General features: G+C 50.9%; 1 protein-coding gene across 1 annotated transcript in view; it reads left to right on the top strand.

Moving 5' to 3' along the window:
- The window catches only part of TAF4 (TATA-box binding protein associated factor 4), a 69,494-nt gene that overhangs the window by 46,257 nt on the left and 5,943 nt on the right, over positions 1-17,294 (top strand). The window contains exons 7-15 of the mRNA XM_040248873.1: positions 1,470-1,559; positions 2,092-2,334; positions 4,652-4,799; positions 5,148-5,262; positions 6,298-6,467; positions 6,766-6,896; positions 7,702-7,827; positions 8,673-8,729; positions 9,188-9,307. Of these exons, the coding sequence (XP_040104807.1) occupies positions 1,470-1,559; positions 2,092-2,334; positions 4,652-4,799; positions 5,148-5,262; positions 6,298-6,467; positions 6,766-6,896; positions 7,702-7,827; positions 8,673-8,729; positions 9,188-9,307 (1,200 nt within the window). The remainder of the gene's footprint in view (positions 1-1,469; positions 1,560-2,091; positions 2,335-4,651; positions 4,800-5,147; positions 5,263-6,297; positions 6,468-6,765; positions 6,897-7,701; positions 7,828-8,672; positions 8,730-9,187; positions 9,308-17,294) is intronic.

The raw sequence follows: 17,294 nt of genomic DNA, 5'->3' as shown, positions 1-17,294 counted from the left end.
TCAGTTGCTTGGCGTGCTGGCCACACAGGAGTGATGTGAGTTCACCAGAGATGGTGGGTGTTTTAAGGGCTTTCCCTCTCACTCCCCCACGTCTTCTACGGAGGGTCTTGAGTGACTCAGAAGTGGAAGGCAGAGTGACGAGCCCTTGCGGGGCAGCTGAAAGCTTCGTGGGTCCTGAGTTCTTATGTGGCTTTGCATCTGCTGTGCTGTGTTGCTGCCCACAGCCCCTCCCCAGTCTCATAGGTATTTAGTCCGGATTCCTGGACAGAACCTGGGAACCTGGGGACCCTCGCAGCCCCCAGGCTCCTGGAAGCTGAGTCTAGTGTCACCTGCAGGGCTTGGCCGGTTGTCAGGCTCACTTCTGGCTGCTGCCTCCGTGTCGCTGGGGTCCCCTCCTTCCCCCTTTCCTTGCTCTCGGTTTCTTTGTCCAGGAAGCCTGGTGGTTTAGCACACGGGCTGATGGCCATTTCTGTCCTGCTGCTGCTGGGTTTGTCAGCGCTGACCCTCTGCCTGCAGCCTCCCTTCCATGCCACGGGCTCTAGCTGGAGGGGAGCCGCCCCTGTGCTGGACACGTGGGTTTGGGGCTGGAAAGAAGTGAAGTTGCGCTCTCACAGCAGAAATGATCACTTCAGACACGCCTTAAATATTTTCAAGAAACTAAGAGATTGAAAAACAGTCTCACCTCCTGAGAGGAACAAGAACTCCCAGCTTTTTGTTTGTTTCAATTACAATTTACCTTCTAATGAACATTTGTAGTTAAATACATGCTGTTCGTTTTTCCCACGGCCCCTTGTCTGCAGCCCCTCCGGGGACTGGAAGCACGGGCTCATCTCACCATCTCTCTCACTTCCCAAAAGAGCGCTATCCCCCTGTGCTGTGCCCTTCTCAGGGTTCTGGGACCCCCGTCCTGCCCTCTTTGCAGCCCTGACTGCTCCCTTCTTGACTTGGGCCCAGTCAGCCCCGGGCTTGGAGGCTGGTGGGAGGTGGCCCTGCGTGAGAGGGTCCAGGTAGGCACCTTGTCTCATAGGACTCCTGGGTGTGGGCAGAGCCAGCCGGGTCGGTGCTCACGCCTCCAGGGCACCTGTGCTGCCCCGTCCCTGCTCACCTCTGGTCCTCCCGGGCTCATGCCCGCTTGCTGTGGCCCTTCTCATCTGGGCACGCACTTCTCTCTCTGGCGCCCCAGATACTCTGGGGTCTCAGTGTAGGTGTGGTCTCTCCAGGGAAGGGTGTCGCTGGCCTGCCTTACCTTCTGACTTGGTCTCGGGGGTACTTTTAGGCTTGTCTGTCTCCTGGCAGAATGCCTGATGTGCGGTGGTACTAAGAAAGTTGAGGAATGGCACAGTGAGCCCACAGCCTGGAGGGAGGAATAACTGTTTGTAAAACTCGAGACCTGAAGAAATACTGAATAAAGATACATGTGTGTAAACTTGTATTCACAGAGGAATTTTAATCTGAATTTTGTCTTTAAGGATGGAAAAATCGAAGCAGAAGATTTCACTAGTAGGTTATACCGAGAACTTAATTCTTCACCTCAACCTTACCTTGTGCCTTTCCTGAAGGTAATCTGAATCCTGCTGCGAGTGCCCAGTGTTGGGTGGGGGTGCGGTGGGCTCCTCTTCAGGGGGGTGGACTAGCACGGTTGTCACCCGTGCATTTGCAGCTTTCAAGCCCCTGAGGCAGACTGTTAAGTTTTCTCTCTGGAGGCTTTCCTGTAAGTTTTGAGACCCCCACTGCTGCTACCACAATGTCGTGTTGCACCTGAGGATCCAGAAGGGCCCTGTCCCCTTAGAGGGCGGCCCGTGTGCCCGAGGCTGAAGGGGGTTGCACTGCTGGGAGGCAGGTGTTGCTCAGACGCCTCTGCTGCCCTAATGCGCTTTAACCACCTGTCAGAAATGCTGCTTCTGGTTGGTGTTGAAACGTTTCCAGCCAGTTCTCACTGAGGGTGACCCTGCCCAGCGGCAGTGACAGTGTGGGGTGCTGACCCTGGGTCCCTTGAAGCCCCACATTGACGCTGGGGCGTATTCTCAGGGTTTTTGGGTCAGAGGAAGGGGTAGTGCTGCCAGCCGACCCCATGTCTGTCTTTCCGCCCAGAGGAGCTTGCCCGCCTTGAGACAGCTGACCCCCGACTCCGCAGCCTTCATCCAGCAGAGCCAGCAGCAGCCACCAGCCTCACAGGCCACCACTGCGCTCACTGCCGTGGTGCTCAGTGGCTCGGTCCAGCGCACAGCCGGGAAGACGGCGGCCACCGTGACTAGCGCCCTCCAGCCCCCTGTCATCAGCCTCACGCAGCCCACACAGGTGGGCGTCGGCAAGCAGGGGCAGCCCACTCCACTGGTATGAAGGCTGAGCCTTGCCCTGCTCCCCACCCGCCCACCTGCCCACGGCCCAGAGAAACTGGCAGGGGGAGTTTGGGGTGTTAAATCCTGAGTAGTGAACTTCGTAGTTTATTTCTCAGTAAAGCAAAGTGAGCCTGTTGGTTTCTACCCTCTGGCATGTCCGTTATCTGTACGACGGTTCAGGGTGTCCCTGGGTTAAGTGGACACAGTGTGTGTGTGGTGCATCTTAGCCGGGCATTGTCTTCAGTCAGGAGCCACGGCCCAAATACACGGAACTAGCGCAAGTGCTGAGTGTTGGGCACGTCTGTTTTCATGGCTTAGGACCCAGCTCTGCAGCCGTGGTTTGGGGCCTGGAGGTTCCCAGGTTTGCAGCTGCTGATGGTGGATTGGTGTGTGGTTCTGATCCAGGTTCTGGTTGTGCAGCTGTGGAGAAGGCGTCTCTGCTGGAAAGAGTGAGGTTTGAACCTGCTCTGGCAGGCAGGTGGAGTTCTCCAAGCATAGAAAGGCAGTTGCTGTTTTTTTTTTTCCTCTCCAGTTTCAAAGGGGTTTTGTTACTAAGTTGCGTGTGTGTGCTCAGTCGTGTCCAACTCGTTGTGACCCCATGGACTGTAGCCCTCCAGGCTTCTCTGTTGATGGGGATTTCTGGGCAGGAATACTGGAGTGGCTTGCCATTACTCCTCTAGGGGATCTTCCTGACCCAGGGATCGAACCTGTGTCTCCTGGACTGAAGACAAATTCTTTACCTCTGCGTCACCTGGGAAGGCCCTTTGTTCCTACTGTTGTTTATCAGTTGCTCAGTGGTGTCCAACTCTTTGCCACTCCATGCACTGCTGCATGCCAGGCTTCTCTGTCCTTCAGCATCTCCCAGAACTTTTTCAAATTCATGTCCATTAAGTCAGTGATGCCATTCAACCATCTTGTCCTCTGTTGTCCCCTTCTCCTTCTGCCTTCAGTCTTTCCCAGCATCAGGGTCTTTTACAGCGAGTCGTCTCTTCACATCAGGTGGCCATAGTATTGGAGCTTCAGCTTCAGCATCAGTCCTTCCAATGAATATTCAAGGTTGATTTCCTTTAGGATTGACTGATTTGATCTCCAACACCACAGTTCAAAAGCATCAATTCTTCAGCTCTCAGTCGTCTTTATGGTCCAGCTCTCACATCTGTACATGACTTCTGGAAAAACTAGCTTTGACTATATGGACCTTTGTTGGCAAAGTGTGATGTCTTTGTTTTTTAATACATTGTCTAGGTTTGTTACAGCTTTTTTCCCGAGGAGCAACTGTCTTTTCATTTCATGGCTGTAATCATTGTCTGCAGTGATTTTGGAGCCCAAGAAAAGAAAATATGGTGCTGTTTCCACTTTTCCCCATTTGTTGGCCACGAAGTGATGGGACCAGATGCCATGATCTTAGATTTTTTTGAATGTTCCTATAGACAGTTAAAAAATTTAATAAAACAATGGAGGTCTTTTTGTTACTTTCGTAGGTTGTAGAGTGTGTATTTTATGATAACGCCCAAGTGATACTCAGGTGGGTGATCAGAGTCTTGAGGGGAGTCCTGGTTTTTCACCTGCTCAAGTTGAAATCTGTGTTTCTTTCTGCCTTCATTGATGGTGAGGAAGATGGGCTCCACAGAGATGGAGAAGTGTCTGCTGGCCACGGCTGGAGCCGGTGTGCCTTGGGCCACTGTGAGGGCAGGGCTCCCTGCGCCCCTTCTCCAGAGGGGAGGGCTCTGCTTTGATCCTGCTTCATTGCAGCAGGAAGATGAGACACAGCAGAGTCAGGCGCTGCGATCATCACCTGCTGCCCTTGAAGCCTGTGGGGACAGGAAACCCTGGGGTTTTCCCTGAGCTTGTGCCAAAGCGTGGCCTGCACCTCTGGGGGCCATCGTGCATCTGTTCTTCCGGATGTCGTGAATTTCCACAGGATTTATTGCAGAGATAGTGTGGTCCAGGGCACCCCCCCCAGCCTCTCCTCGAGTGCTTGTAGCACAGGGCAAGCCCCCAGGTGACTGTTGTAAAACTCAGAAGCTGGGTTTTGAGCATCTGGCCTGAGGCTGTGGTGGGTCTCAGGCGGCCCTGGCACCCGTGCTGGCATCTGGGGAGAAGCTGCCTGTTCCCACTGGTTCAGAAGCTCTCCGGACCGTGTCCCCTGGGCGCTGACCTCAGGGCCCCACAGGCGGCTCTGCTCCAGGAGCTCAAGGCGGTGTGGAGGCACTGGACCTGGGGTACCATCCAACCTGCCTGGTCCCTTGGGACAGCTGGGACCCGGGGCTGGGTAGGGGTGTGTGCTCACGCGCCCCGTGGGCTCTCTCCAGGTGATCCAGCCACCACCCAAGCCTGGAGCGCTGATCCGGCCGCCGCAGGTGACACTGACGCAGACGCCCATGGTCGCGCTTCGGCAGCCCCACAACCGCATCGTGCTCACCACGCCCCAGCAGATCCAGCTGAACCAGCTGCAGCCAGGTGAGCGCCTGGCCCTGTCCGCCTGGTCCTCATCACCGGGGGACTCACAGCTCAAGCTTGGCTGCTTCACATGTGCCCTTCAGTCCCCACCCTGGCAGCATGGTTTTTAGAGGACAGGATTCCTTACCAGCAGTCATTCTTACACCTCAGAAAGTTTGATGAAGTGCAGGAAAATAAGTGCTTGAGAGAGGCTCCTTGCACTTTTACTCTAGTTTAGAGTTAGTAACGTGGTGTTTCTTACGTTTTAGGAATCTTCCTTGTGGTGGGTTGGGGGTAACGGCCTCCCTCGGCCGACTCAGCCCTGGTGCGAGTCTGTGCAGGGGTACACCCTTGTGTCTTGCTCTGCAGTCCCTGTGGTGAAACCTGCTGTGTTACCTGGAACCAAAGCTCTTTCTACTGTCTCCGCACAAGCTGCTGCTGCACAGAAAAATAAACTCAAGGAGCCTGGGGGAGGCTCGTTTCGGTAAGGAGTGTGCACAAGAGGTGCCAGAGGGAAGGCCACGTGGGTGCCGGCCTGTGCCTAGGAGCGACTGCTCTGTGGCACCTTTTGAAGCTGCGTCCCCTCCACGCTCAGCTCTGATCTCCATGCGTGTGTTTTCCCACTAAGCAACTTGGGGAGGTTTGCTGCAGACACAGGGTTGGAAGGCAAGCCAGCTGACTGTGCAAGCTGGCAGGAGATTTGTTTCTGAGATACGACGGCTCAGCCTTCTGAGTGCATCATGGTCCTCATAGAGGACGCATTGCATGACCTTCCATCAGTTTCAGAGCCTTTAGAGGTTCTGTGCTCTGGTTTCTTGACGGGCAGCTGGTCTGAGTGTTGCCCTAGGAATGGCTGCACTATCTCCTCTGGTTTCAGTCCAGAGGTAGTGAAGTGTGCACGTGTTGGGGGCCCGTTGGTCCTTCCCTTCACAGATGCTCCGGCCCCAAAACAGTTAGGGAGCAGGCCTGGTGGTGTCAGCACTGGGAGCCTTTGGGGCCCACATCAGAGCTGGGCTCCAGGCAGGGCGAGGATGTGGGGGCCAGGCAGGGTGGGAAGGATGCTTGTGGGGGTGAGGGAGGTTGTGGAGGTGGGAGACACGTCCACCGGCGGGTCAGAGAGGAAAGAAACGAGGGCTCCCAGAGGCCATGCTTCCTTCTGTAGGTGAGGGAGCCAGCTATGCAGAGCAGGTCAACCAGATGGGCCTGGTGGGGTTGGGTCCCTGCTGAACACTCAGGTGACAGCTCTGGGAAAGCCACGGCTGGGGCTGCCCACCTGCCCTGGGGCCTGGGGCCAGTGACACACAATGGCAGCAGCACACCCAGCGCCCAGGTCTTGTCTAGAACTGATTGTTCCACAGTGACCAGGCACTTCGTGAGGCTGCAGGTTCCAGGCGGGGGTCAGGAGGATGCAGGATAAGTTAGTGCTTTTCCAGTGGTTAGAAAGCAGTGCTCGAGGGTCAGAGTTTCGCAGAGTTCTACCCCTCATTGAGTTAGAGTCGCTGCCTCTTGTTTCCTGAAGGGACGATGATGACATCAATGACGTAGCATCCATGGCTGGAGTGAACCTGTCAGAAGAAAGCGCGAGGATATTGGCCACAAACTCCGAGTTGGTGGGCACCCTGACGAGGTCCTGCAAAGACGAGACCTTCCTACTCCCGGCACCTCTGCAGAGAAGGATATTAGAAATAGGTACAGCCCTGGCCTGTTGGGCCCCCCGTATGGGCTTGGTGAGGACCACAACTGCATGCTCAGTGTGGCGCTGTCCTGGGCTGGGGGGCACACCTTGTTCCTGGTCACCTGTTTTGCCAGGGCTGTGCTTTCCATGGGGTTGACAGTGGTGGTCTCAGGGAAGCAGGTGTAGACCCCCTCCCCTGCAGGCCTGCCTGGGGTGCCCTCAGGTTGCACAAAGCCATAACCAGTGAATAAGAGGAAGACAGTGAAGGGAAGAACAGAGCTCCAGTGATGGTAAAGTGCTGCCTGTCCCCAGGGAAGAAACACGGCATCACGGAGTTGCACCCAGACGTGGTGAGTTATGTGTCACATGCCACGCAGCAGAGGCTGCAGAACCTGGTGGAGAAGATATCAGAGACGGCCCAGCAGAAGAACTTCTCTTACAAGGTAACTGCTGTTTCCCTGGGGCCACTCCCTGTTGTTAGGCAGCCAAGTGTCCAGCCTGTTTCGAGTTTTCCCAGAACTGGATTTGGGGAAAAGGCTACTGCTTTCAGCCCCATGGTGCCCTTGGGTGCTGTCCGTCTGGCTGGGGAGGAGGATCCCGAGGGGACCTGGCCTCTGGGTTAAAGAGCTGATCTGCTGGTCCAGGCAGGGGCCTCTTCATCTCTGCAGTGGGTGGAGTCTTCCACCCATTCTCCCCACTCCCCCGGAGTCCTTGCACCTGAGGCCCCAGCTGTCCCTGTAGATCTAAGGGGATCCCGCCCACTTGTGACTTGGAACAGCACTCCGTTTTGTTCTGTGGAGGTCCACTTTCAGGGTACCGTGGAGCAGCCAGGTGCCTGCCGAGCCCTACCAGGCACTGCCTTCAGAGCAGCATTTGGAATAAAAGCATGTAGCCGTTTGCTTTAAAAAAATATTTTTTTATGTTACTATAAAAATTTTAGCTGTCAGTTAAAAAAAAAAATCAAGTGATGTTCGGTCCTGGATTTCGGCACCAAAAAAAAAAAAAAAAAAAACAAGTGATGCCAAAGTATGTAAAATGGAAACTTCCCTGTGAGCCCCAAGGAGACTCACCTGCGACGGCATGTGAGCGTCCAGAGCACTTATCAGATGTGGAGCTGGGAGGTGGAGGGGGGACGTTGGAGTCTGCGCACCAGCCTGGGGATTGGGCCAAGGGAGGCCGGAAGCGGTATGCCGACTGTCTGGCTGGGCTCCCAAGTTTATGACAAACAGTGTTTTCACTTTTTTGTAGGATGATGACAGATATGAACAGGCAAGTGATGTCCGGGCTCAGCTCAAATTTTTTGAACAGCTTGATCAAATTGAAAAACAGAGAAAAGACGAACAGGAAAGAGAGATCTTAATGCGGGCAGCAAAGGCAAGTGCTTGTGGCTCAACTCAGTTTTCCCATCTCCATCCTGAGTGTTCACACACACGCTCCGGGCGTCCAGCAACTGGAGCGCTCACACACACGCTCGGGATGTCCGGGAGCCGGAGTGCTCACACACACACTCAGGGTGTCCGGGAGCCCGAGTGCTCACACACACGCTCGGGGTGTCCAGTAGCCCGAGCACACCCACGCTCAGGGTGTCCGGGAGCCCGAGCGCTCACACACACGCTCGGGGTGTCTGGGAGCCTGAGCGCTCACACACACGCTCGGGGTGTCCGGGAGCCTGAGCGCTCGCACACACGCTCGGGGTATGTGGGAGCCCTCACGCTCACACACACACTCGGGGTGTCCGGGAGCTGGAGCGCTCACACACACGCTCAGGGTGTCCGGGAGCCTGGGTGCTCATACACATGCTTGGGGTGTCCCAGAGCCCGAGCAGTATTTGAGGGTGACCTCATGATACAGTGCACGGGACGGGGAGCATTCAAACAACAGCAGCCACTCACTGTGTGGGCAGGTACCCTAGCTGAGCGGAGCCCTGTGGGCTGCCCGCAGCCACCGTCCTCAGGCCATACCACATCAGATTCTACAGTTGGCAGACCTGCCACAGGCCACATCATGGTTCTTCTGTCCAAGTGGTATTGATTTTCTCAAAAATGTTTGGTTTTTGTGATGATAAATTTTCATCTTTTGGCTAGAAGCATTTAAAAAATTTGACGTTTTCTGTTGTAAGACTTAGATTTTGTTGTGTCACGAATAAGATAACATGTTTGTCGGATGAGAAATGTTTCGGTCATAACTTATTTTCCTTTTTTACCTGTTTGAAAAAATAGTCTCGATCCAGACAAGAAGATCCAGAACAGTTAAGGTTGAAACAGAAGGCAAAGGAGGTAAGCTTTTCTAGTCCAGGAACCTGCATGGCACACTGGAAAGTGTGTTTGTATTCAGCCTGAGCACTGATGGGTGAGAGAGGGGCTGAGGAAGTGATGGCATACCTGCAGTGGGCCTCCACGTAGCGACTGACACCTCTCCAGGTGTTTGCCTGTGCAAACCGTTTGTGTCCTGCTTTTACATTTCATGGTAATTTCTCATTCGGGGTATCCAATCTCTATACTCAAAATTTGCTCATGTTTTCTGAGCTTTAAAAAATTTTTTTTATTATTGCTTTACTACTTCTATGATTGTAAAATATGCTTACTGTCTAAAAAAAAGTCAAACTAAAAGTTTTATTTAGAAAAATATGGAAAACCCTTTGGTGTCTGTAAGAAAGACAGACTTTACTACTTTCTTCTTGTAGTAAGAAAGAGGTTCATGAAATGACAGTCTCTGTTTGCTTTTTAAAACAAAGATGCAGCAACAAGAACTGGCACAGATGAGGCAGCGAGATGCCAACCTCACAGCACTAGCCGCCATCGGGCCCCGGAAAAAGAGGAAAGTGGACTCCCCGGGACCGGGATCAGGACCAGAGGTACCGCTCGGATGCAGGGACAGGGTCTGGAGGGCCTCTGGCATCAGCCTCCCACTCACCCTCCAGGGAGTCAGGCTTTCGCACCATTTACATGTTGTCTCACCGCCCTCAGAATACGTTTTACATTCGATGCTTTATATCAAACAGCCTATTTGTGGGTGTCACCTGAGCCATCCCTTTGCAGGAGGAAGTTTGAAATCTGTAGCTTATACAATGAGGTTTAGGCTGACTTTGGAGACCATGCGGGGCAGTCAGTCAGCAGAGTGACCTTCCTTGAGTTGACTGTCCTTGAGTGTGGATGTGAGGTGAGCCCAGATCCCAGCACGAAGGAAAGCTGTGGCCTGGTTCTGTTTGTCCACATTTTGTTTGCTCTTGTATCTTTATATATAATTACAAACCCTTCTTTAAAGTATCATGGTTTTTTTCTTTAAACTGCCAGTTGTGAATCTCAGGAAGAAGGAGAACATTGTCTTTTATATTTACCTGCTGACGTGCCATTTCTGATGTTTTGGGTTCCTTCCTCGAGTTCCAGGTTTCCATCAGCAGTGTTTCTCTTTGGCTTGAAGGACAGCATTTAGTGTTGCTGGTAGTGCAGTCTGCTTGGTGATGGGATCGTTCAGCTTTCGTTTACTTGAAAGTGGTTGAATTTCCTCCTTAAAATTTTGAATGAAATTTTCCCTGAATAGTCACAGTTTTTTTCTTTCAGCTCTGTTTTTTAAAGTTTATTTCTCTCACCTTCTTGACTAGGCCAGGCAAATCCAGATACGTATAACTAAATTTAATAGAATGACAGACGAACAGGGATAAGCGATGCTGAGAATTTTAGCTACCTTTACATTTTCCCTATCTCCTGAGGCCTAATTTAGTGCTGGTCTCTCTCTCTTTTCCGAGGGAGCTCCTATTCTCATTTAGCCGTGTTGTCTTGCTCCAGTTCACCAAGAAGATGGGAGGTGTCCCAGTGTGCTCTGCAGAATTACAGAGCTCTTATTCTTTCTTAGACCTGAACACAGCCATGAACGTGTGACCGTCTGCATCCTAAAAGAAGTTGTTGCATAGTATTCGGGGTTCCACTGTGGTTTTCAATCCTTGTTTCCTGTTGGTTATGAGTTTCAAGATGATGGTCTTGCTTCTTGGAAGTCTGCTGTCTTTGTTTGTTTAGACTTGGTTCCCTTGCCCTCTGCTGGGGTTTCTCTGGGCTTCTTGGGTCGGTAGCTCACTGTTTCTCCTCAAATTTGCAGCACTTTGGCCTTTACTTCTCAAACCTATCTCTGTTTCAGTCTTTCCCTGTGGGGTTTCCCAGGTATACCTCTGTTAGTTCTCCTGATATTGCCCTGTGGGTCTCTGAGTCTGTACCTGTTTTTCTGTTCACTTTCTTCTCTGTTTTAGACTGGATAACCTCTGCTGATCTGTCTTCAGATTCTCTGTCATCTTGCCTGTCCAGTGAAGTTTTCCTTTGTTGACGTATTTGCAGCTCTGGGATTTCTGCCTAGATCTTTTTTTTTTTTTTAATCATTGCTAGTTCTTTGCTGAGATTTCCCTGTCTGCTTCTTATTGAGGCCAGATTTTCCCGTCATCCTTGGAACCTCTTTGTAAAAGCTGCTCTGATGGTTTGTCACATCCAACATCTGGGTCATCTTGTCTTGATCTCTGTTGACTGCTCTTCCCTGCAACTGTGGTAACAGCTTCCTGTCTCTCTGCATGTCTAGTCATTGCCACTTGTATGCTGGACGTTGTGAACGATATATCATCATCCTCTGAAGAGTGTCAATGCTTAAGTTCAGCGACCGGCTGCTCATCTTAAACATGTGTGTTTTGTGTCTTGCTTTGGTGTTCAGTAGGGTCTGTGGGAATCCACCCAGCGGGGCTCAGTCAGCACATTTGCCTTCCCTGTGAGGTCAGGGTGGGTCTTGCATAGGGTATGATCCTTACTCCTAGGAAAGGCCTTGGCATCTTGACTGGACACCGGGAGTAGGACGTAGGGTGGGCTGTACTCCAGCAAGGACTGTCACTTGCGCATGTTTTGGTTACGTCACACGGCTGTTTCATGATAATCTTAGTTCCATAAGTAACTTGATGGTTAATACTGACCTAGTGTGTGTGGGTATCTGTTTAGTCATTTGGTTTTCCAAATCTTATTCTCTGTTGGATTCTTTTGGGATGTTTCCTGGGGGCTGAGTTCCCCAGATTTGTGCATGTTGATGACAGTTTTGATAGCTATAAAATCCTTGGCTCACAATTTCTTTGCTTGAGACTCTTCCTTGAATAAGTAGTTACACTAGATATTTTCCCCTGGTGTAAAAGGTTTGCTGTCTGTCTGATGACTGTCTGATTTTATTTCTCTTGTGTTTCATGTGTTCTTCCTGCCTGAAGTTGCCCACAGAATTTTTTTCCCTCAAAAGATAGTTGTTCTTGGGGAGAGGTTGTGTTTGTTCAACATGCAGTTTGAACGTTTTTGTATTTGGGAACATTTTCTTGAATGCTTTTTTTGTTTTTGTTTTCCTCTTCAGAGATTCCTGTTATTTTTATGTTGTATCTTTCATATCTTCTGTCAGTATTTGCCTGTTCTCTTAGATCGTTTTAACCTCTTTTAAAAAGTTTAGTGCTTTTTCCAATTAAAATAAATAAATTTATATTTAAAAAATAAAATTAAAATACTTTATAAAGTTTGGTGCTTTTTATCATCCTCACTGTCTTTTTTCTTCCTTAGTGTCTTATTTGTTTTATTTGATCCTGTGCTGTTTTTAACTGTAGTCTTCATTTCTCAACTGAAATTCTCTTCTGTTGCCAATTTTTCCTTGACTTTGTCAGCTCTTTTCCAAGTTTTGCTGATTCGGATTCACGTTGTTCTTTCATGCATTGTGTCATTTTCTCAGTGTCTCTGTTTGGAAATAGACATGATAGTTTTGATCTCTTCCTGTGTTTCTGGTGTTTTCCATTATCTTTCTGGGTGGTGTTCTGCTCCTTATTCTCATTTTTCCTTAGGGCAGCTTGTCTGGGGTTCAACCTTTTCGTGGTTCACTTTCGTGTGAACTGTGCGGTCTTTAAACCTCAGGAGGAGGCAGTTTGAAGATTTGCTGGCTTCACCGAGCTCCTCTTCCATAGTTTCCACGTGGTGACAGATGTGCTGTCTGTGATTCTTGGCTCTGCCTCTCTCGACTCTTAGCTGGACCTTTTTGTCTCCTCTGTCCTGTTCTGCTCGGCTTCAGAGGAGTACGCTCCTCACAGAGTCCCCTCTTTGTGGGCTCCTGGCTGGTCATAGGCAGAGCTCTTGGTGGCAAGGCCACAGGCAGAGTACCAGCCCGGTCTAGTGGCTGCTCTCCGGTGAACCTGCCCTTCTTCCTGGTGAAGACTCCACGGGTTTGAGACTGCATGGGTGCCCGGCAGCCTTCCGCACAGTTTTGAGGTAGTCTCCAGGCTTGTGGCTGCTTGCAGCTCGTCTCCACTGGTTTTGTTCTGTGTGTTGCCTGCTGGCGTTTGGTTTTGCTTCCTAGCTGCTCTGGGTTTTCTTTGGCCTTTGGGAAGATTAAAAATCTCTGATGCCGCTGGCACCATCTTTCCAGAAAGTATTGATTAACATTTTCCAATATGTTTTCTCTTAATTTATAATAGTTTCAAACCTTTAGAAAAGTGGAAAGAGCAGTGTGAGAATCTCCATATCCAGATCCTCGGTTCTGAACACTTAGCACCACTATTTCAGCACCTCTTCTCTATACACGCCTGTGTACTTGTGTATTATACATGATGTGTACAAAATCTTTTCCTGATGGATATCCCATCACCCCTAAATGCTGATGATGGTGGACACTCTTACGTTACTACTGCACCCCCTCTCCCCCGCAATCAGGACATCACCCTGATGGCCCAGAGTCCCCAGACCTGCTTGGGCTTCGCCACCTGTCCAGGGCGTGTGTCCAGGATACTTCCAGCTGGCATATGCTGTGAGCCTGTGCCTGATGCCTGCATTCCTGACGGTGTTAGAGAGAACAGGCTTCTTGTTCTGTTGGGCGATCCTCAGTGTCATTAGGCCGACAGTATTGACTTCTTGTTGCGGTGACTTTAGCCTTGATTACGTGACTGAGTGCTTGGTTAAGAAAGCAGCCTTCCCCACTGTAGCTGCCTAGGCCCTTGGTGTTTATTAGTGTTGTGTGAGGAGGGGTCCAGGGTCACGCACTCCTCTGTCCCTGTCACCCCTCCCCTGGCCTCAGCACCCACGCATGGCTCCCGCTGCATCAGGACCTCCAGGGTAGGGGCCACGCTGTGGCGCTGTGTGTCCATCATGCCCCCGTTGCCTTCTGCTGTGAAGAAGAGCCTCCCTCCCACCCTCCTCCATCCATCCATCCACTCATCACCGTGTGTGGACACATGGATCCTGCTGTGTTCAGGGGGTGTAATCAATGCTCTCGTTGTTTCTAGATTGATCAGTGGAAGCTTCTTCGAGCTGGTTCTATATCCTTTTGAAACGTTGCCCTCAACCTGTAAGCATGAGAGGTGTCCGGGTGACTGTGCCTCCCCTGCCCTCCCCACGTGGCACCTGGGAGCTTCCCTGCAGTGGAGGGTGATACTTGGAGACAAGTGTCTGAGCTCTGTGCGTGCTGGTCGCCGCAGGGTCCCTGTCCCAGGCTCTGGAGGCCCCAGCAGTCAGAGACTGCAACGTGTGTTTGCACAGTCGTGTGCGTGTGTGCGCCTCTGTCTATCTAGAATGACCGTACGCGTTCCAGTGGATCCTGAAATTCTAGTCTAGGACCTCAGGGCTTCTTCCAGGCTCCTCCCCTTCCTTCCTTAGGAGTCCCTTCACAGGCAGTGAGACGTCAAGTTCCCATTCTTCTCAGAGTATTTGGTTCTTTTTTGTTTTTGTTCAGTGTAACCAGTCCCACAACCACTCTGGCCGCTGGGTCCCTGTGCTGGGAGGGGAGGGCCTAGGGGAAGGGCATGTTGGTCAAGTTCTGTCTTAGGCATTGAAATACCTACAAAGGAGACGAGCGGGGAGGGTGTGGGTGTTGGGAGGGATAGAGCACCTTGAGGAGACAGTGGAGACATGTCACTGAAGGCCCAGGGGGCGTGGTTTCATGTATTGTTGGTGTGCCTGATTTTGGACTTTTGGAAAAGTGAGTTTTGTATGTGATAATGAACACAAAATCTAGAGCTTAAAAAAGTCCTTCAAGTGCTTTTCTTCATCAGAGAGAATGCTTAATTTTTTTCTTTTAGTTTAGGACTATATCCTTAAGGCTGTGTCTTAAGAGCATTTATTATGAGCCAATTTTAGACTTGCAGAAAAGTTACATGAAGAGTAGAGTTTTCGTGTACCCCTTACTCAACTTCCTGATATGAAGTAGTGTAGTGCTGTGATTACTGTGAACTCAAGACATTACTGGATTTTGTCTTTCAGAATTAGTTTAAAATAAGTAAACTTCATACTTTAGAGCAGTTTTTTGGTTCACAGTCAAATTGAATGTACAGTACAGTTTTCCCTATGCTTCTGCTCCTCCGCCCACGTGTACAGCCTCCCCCATCAGCCACACCCCCACCAGACGGTGCTTTTGTTACAGCTGACAACCTGCATTGACAGGCCATCACCACTCAGAGCCCACAGTTTATATCAGGGCTCACTTGTGTTGTACACTCTGTGCTTTTGGACAAATGTATATACTAATGTATCTACCTGCATAGCCTCGCACACACAGTATTTTCACTGCCCTGAAAATCCTCTGTGCTCTGCCTGTTCATTCTTCCCTCCCCCACTCCCTGGAAACCCATGATCTTCTTACTGGCTTCATGGTTTTGTCTTTGCCCGTGTCACAGAGTTGAAACCAGACAGAACGTAACCTTTTCTTACTGGCATCTTTCACGTAGTTGAATGTATTTAGGGTTCCTCCATGTTGTCTCATGGCTTGATAACACACTTCATTTTGGCGCTGTTTCATTGCCTAGATGCACATTTTACTTAAACGTTGCCTACGAAAGGACATCTTGGTTGCTGCTGAGTTTTGGCAGTTATGAATGCAGCTGCTGTAAACATCTGTGTACAGGTTTCTATGGGTGTGAGTTTTGAACTTATTCAGATAAATACCAAGGGGCACAGTTCTGTGTAGTGAGAGTACATTTACTTTTGCTATAAACCGCCATACTGTCTGCCCAAGTGACTGCTCCATTTCCCGTCCCCGCCCAGCGCTGAATGAGCATTCCTGCTGCTCCACATCCACACCAGCACCCGTGTTGTCAGTCTTCTGGGTTTTGGCCTTTCTCATAGTTGTGTGGTAGTGTCTCTCTGCTTTAATTTGCGTTTCTCTAATGACATATGATGTGGAGCATCTCTTCATGTGCTTATTTGCTATCTACATATCTTCTTGGTGAGGTGCCTTTTAAGATCGTTTAAAATGGGGTTGTTTGTTTTCTTGTTATTGAGGTTTTAGAGTTCTTTGTGTAGTTTGGATTTTTTAAGTCAGATGTGACTTTTGCACATTTCCTCTGTACTTGATGGTTCCTGCTCTGCACTGATGCTGCAGGGCCCTGTCCTGGCGTTCGGTCTCTGCAGCCCTCCGTGCTTCCTTGTCTTTCCTGACCTGACACTTTGAAGAGTGTGTGTCAGCTATTTGCTGGACGGTCTCCTGTTCTGGGTGCATTGTCAGTTTCCTCTCGGTGAAATCCAGGTGATGCATCGTGGCTGGGGTGCCACCCCGGCCATGCTGTGCCCTTGGCGCGCCATCTCCGGAGGTGGTGGCGTCCGGGAGCCGGGCTTGCAGGTGTCCGTGCTGGAAAATCCATCTCCTCTCTTCATGAGAGTCCTGTGGGGAGTTCTGCGGCTGTGCTCCCCCAATCACTGTTCCTCCCAGTCAGTGTCACTGCTCCCTGCTCGGGGCCGCGGGCACTCCTAGGGCCTTTTTGGGGGAATCTGCTAGCTCCACCTCTTCCATTCCTCACCTGCCTCTGTCACAGCGGGGGTTGCAGTGGGGTCTCCTGTCCTGGCCCTGTTCAGTCACCACAGGCCCCTTGTGCTTGGCTTCTCTCTCCTCTCACTTAACCCACCGCCCTTGGAAGGTTTCTCACCTTCCCGCAGCACAGATGTTCCAGGCTCACCTCACATCTTCCTGCTGTAACTGTGGGGTCGGCCGTGTCTCCCTGGAGCCGTGGTTCCTTTAGCTGGGACACGTGTAGGACCATGTGTTGTCATGCTGTTGAGTTTTGCAGACTTGCTGGGCGGCAGGGATACTCAGTGTTTGTGAATGCGCTGTGGGCGCTCGTTCTCAGGACAGGGTATCGGCTCTCATAGGGTTTACAGAACGTCATGGATTATACCGACTGTCTCGGCTTATCTTCATCCACCTGGTGTGTTTTGTGCTGGATGTGGAGCTCCACAGTTACCTTGTCAGCATCTCTGTCTTCATCTCCTCGCGTCTCCTGTGGGTTTTGCTCTTCTGGGGGTTGCTGTGGTATTTGCTATGTACAGATCTGTAAGTGTTGTGCCTTCACGGTTGGTTGCGATTTTTAGCATCACAAAGTGTCTGTCTGTGCCCTGTGGGCTTGGTGTCTCCTTGTCCTCAGGCAGGCCTGTTTCCCCTGCTCTTCTGTTCCCCTTGGTCTGGAGCCTCCGTTCCCCTTGGGCCTGTGGCCCCTCCTGTAGGTGCACCTCTGTGTAGTGTGCGGTGGGGTCCTGTCTTCTGAGTCGCGCTGGCGACACAGGCGAGTTAAGCCCATCATCTGTGTTGGTACAGCTGACGTGTGGGTTCAGACTCTGTCCCAGACTCTTAGGATTATGATTATTATTTTTGTTTACAGTTGCTGTGTGTTTTGGTGTGATGTGTAGTCTTTGCTCCCTTATTAAGATAATTGTGTTTAGGAAGGTTTGTGCCTCTGCTCTAGTGGTCACTTCCGTATGTAAGTGTTTGGGTGTCTTTACCCCAGGTTTTCACGTGTGTTTTCTGTTAGTGGTCACTTCCGTATGTAAGTGTTTGGGTGTCTTTACCCCAGGTTTTCACGTGTGTTTTCTGTT

The sequence above is a fragment of the Oryx dammah genome, unplaced genomic scaffold (genome assembly GCF_014754425.2).
Source record: "Oryx dammah isolate SB20612 unplaced genomic scaffold, SCBI_Odam_1.1 HiC_scaffold_10, whole genome shotgun sequence".
Lineage (NCBI taxonomy): Eukaryota > Metazoa > Chordata > Mammalia > Artiodactyla > Bovidae > Oryx > Oryx dammah.
This window is presented reverse-complemented; position numbering and strand designations above follow the sequence as displayed.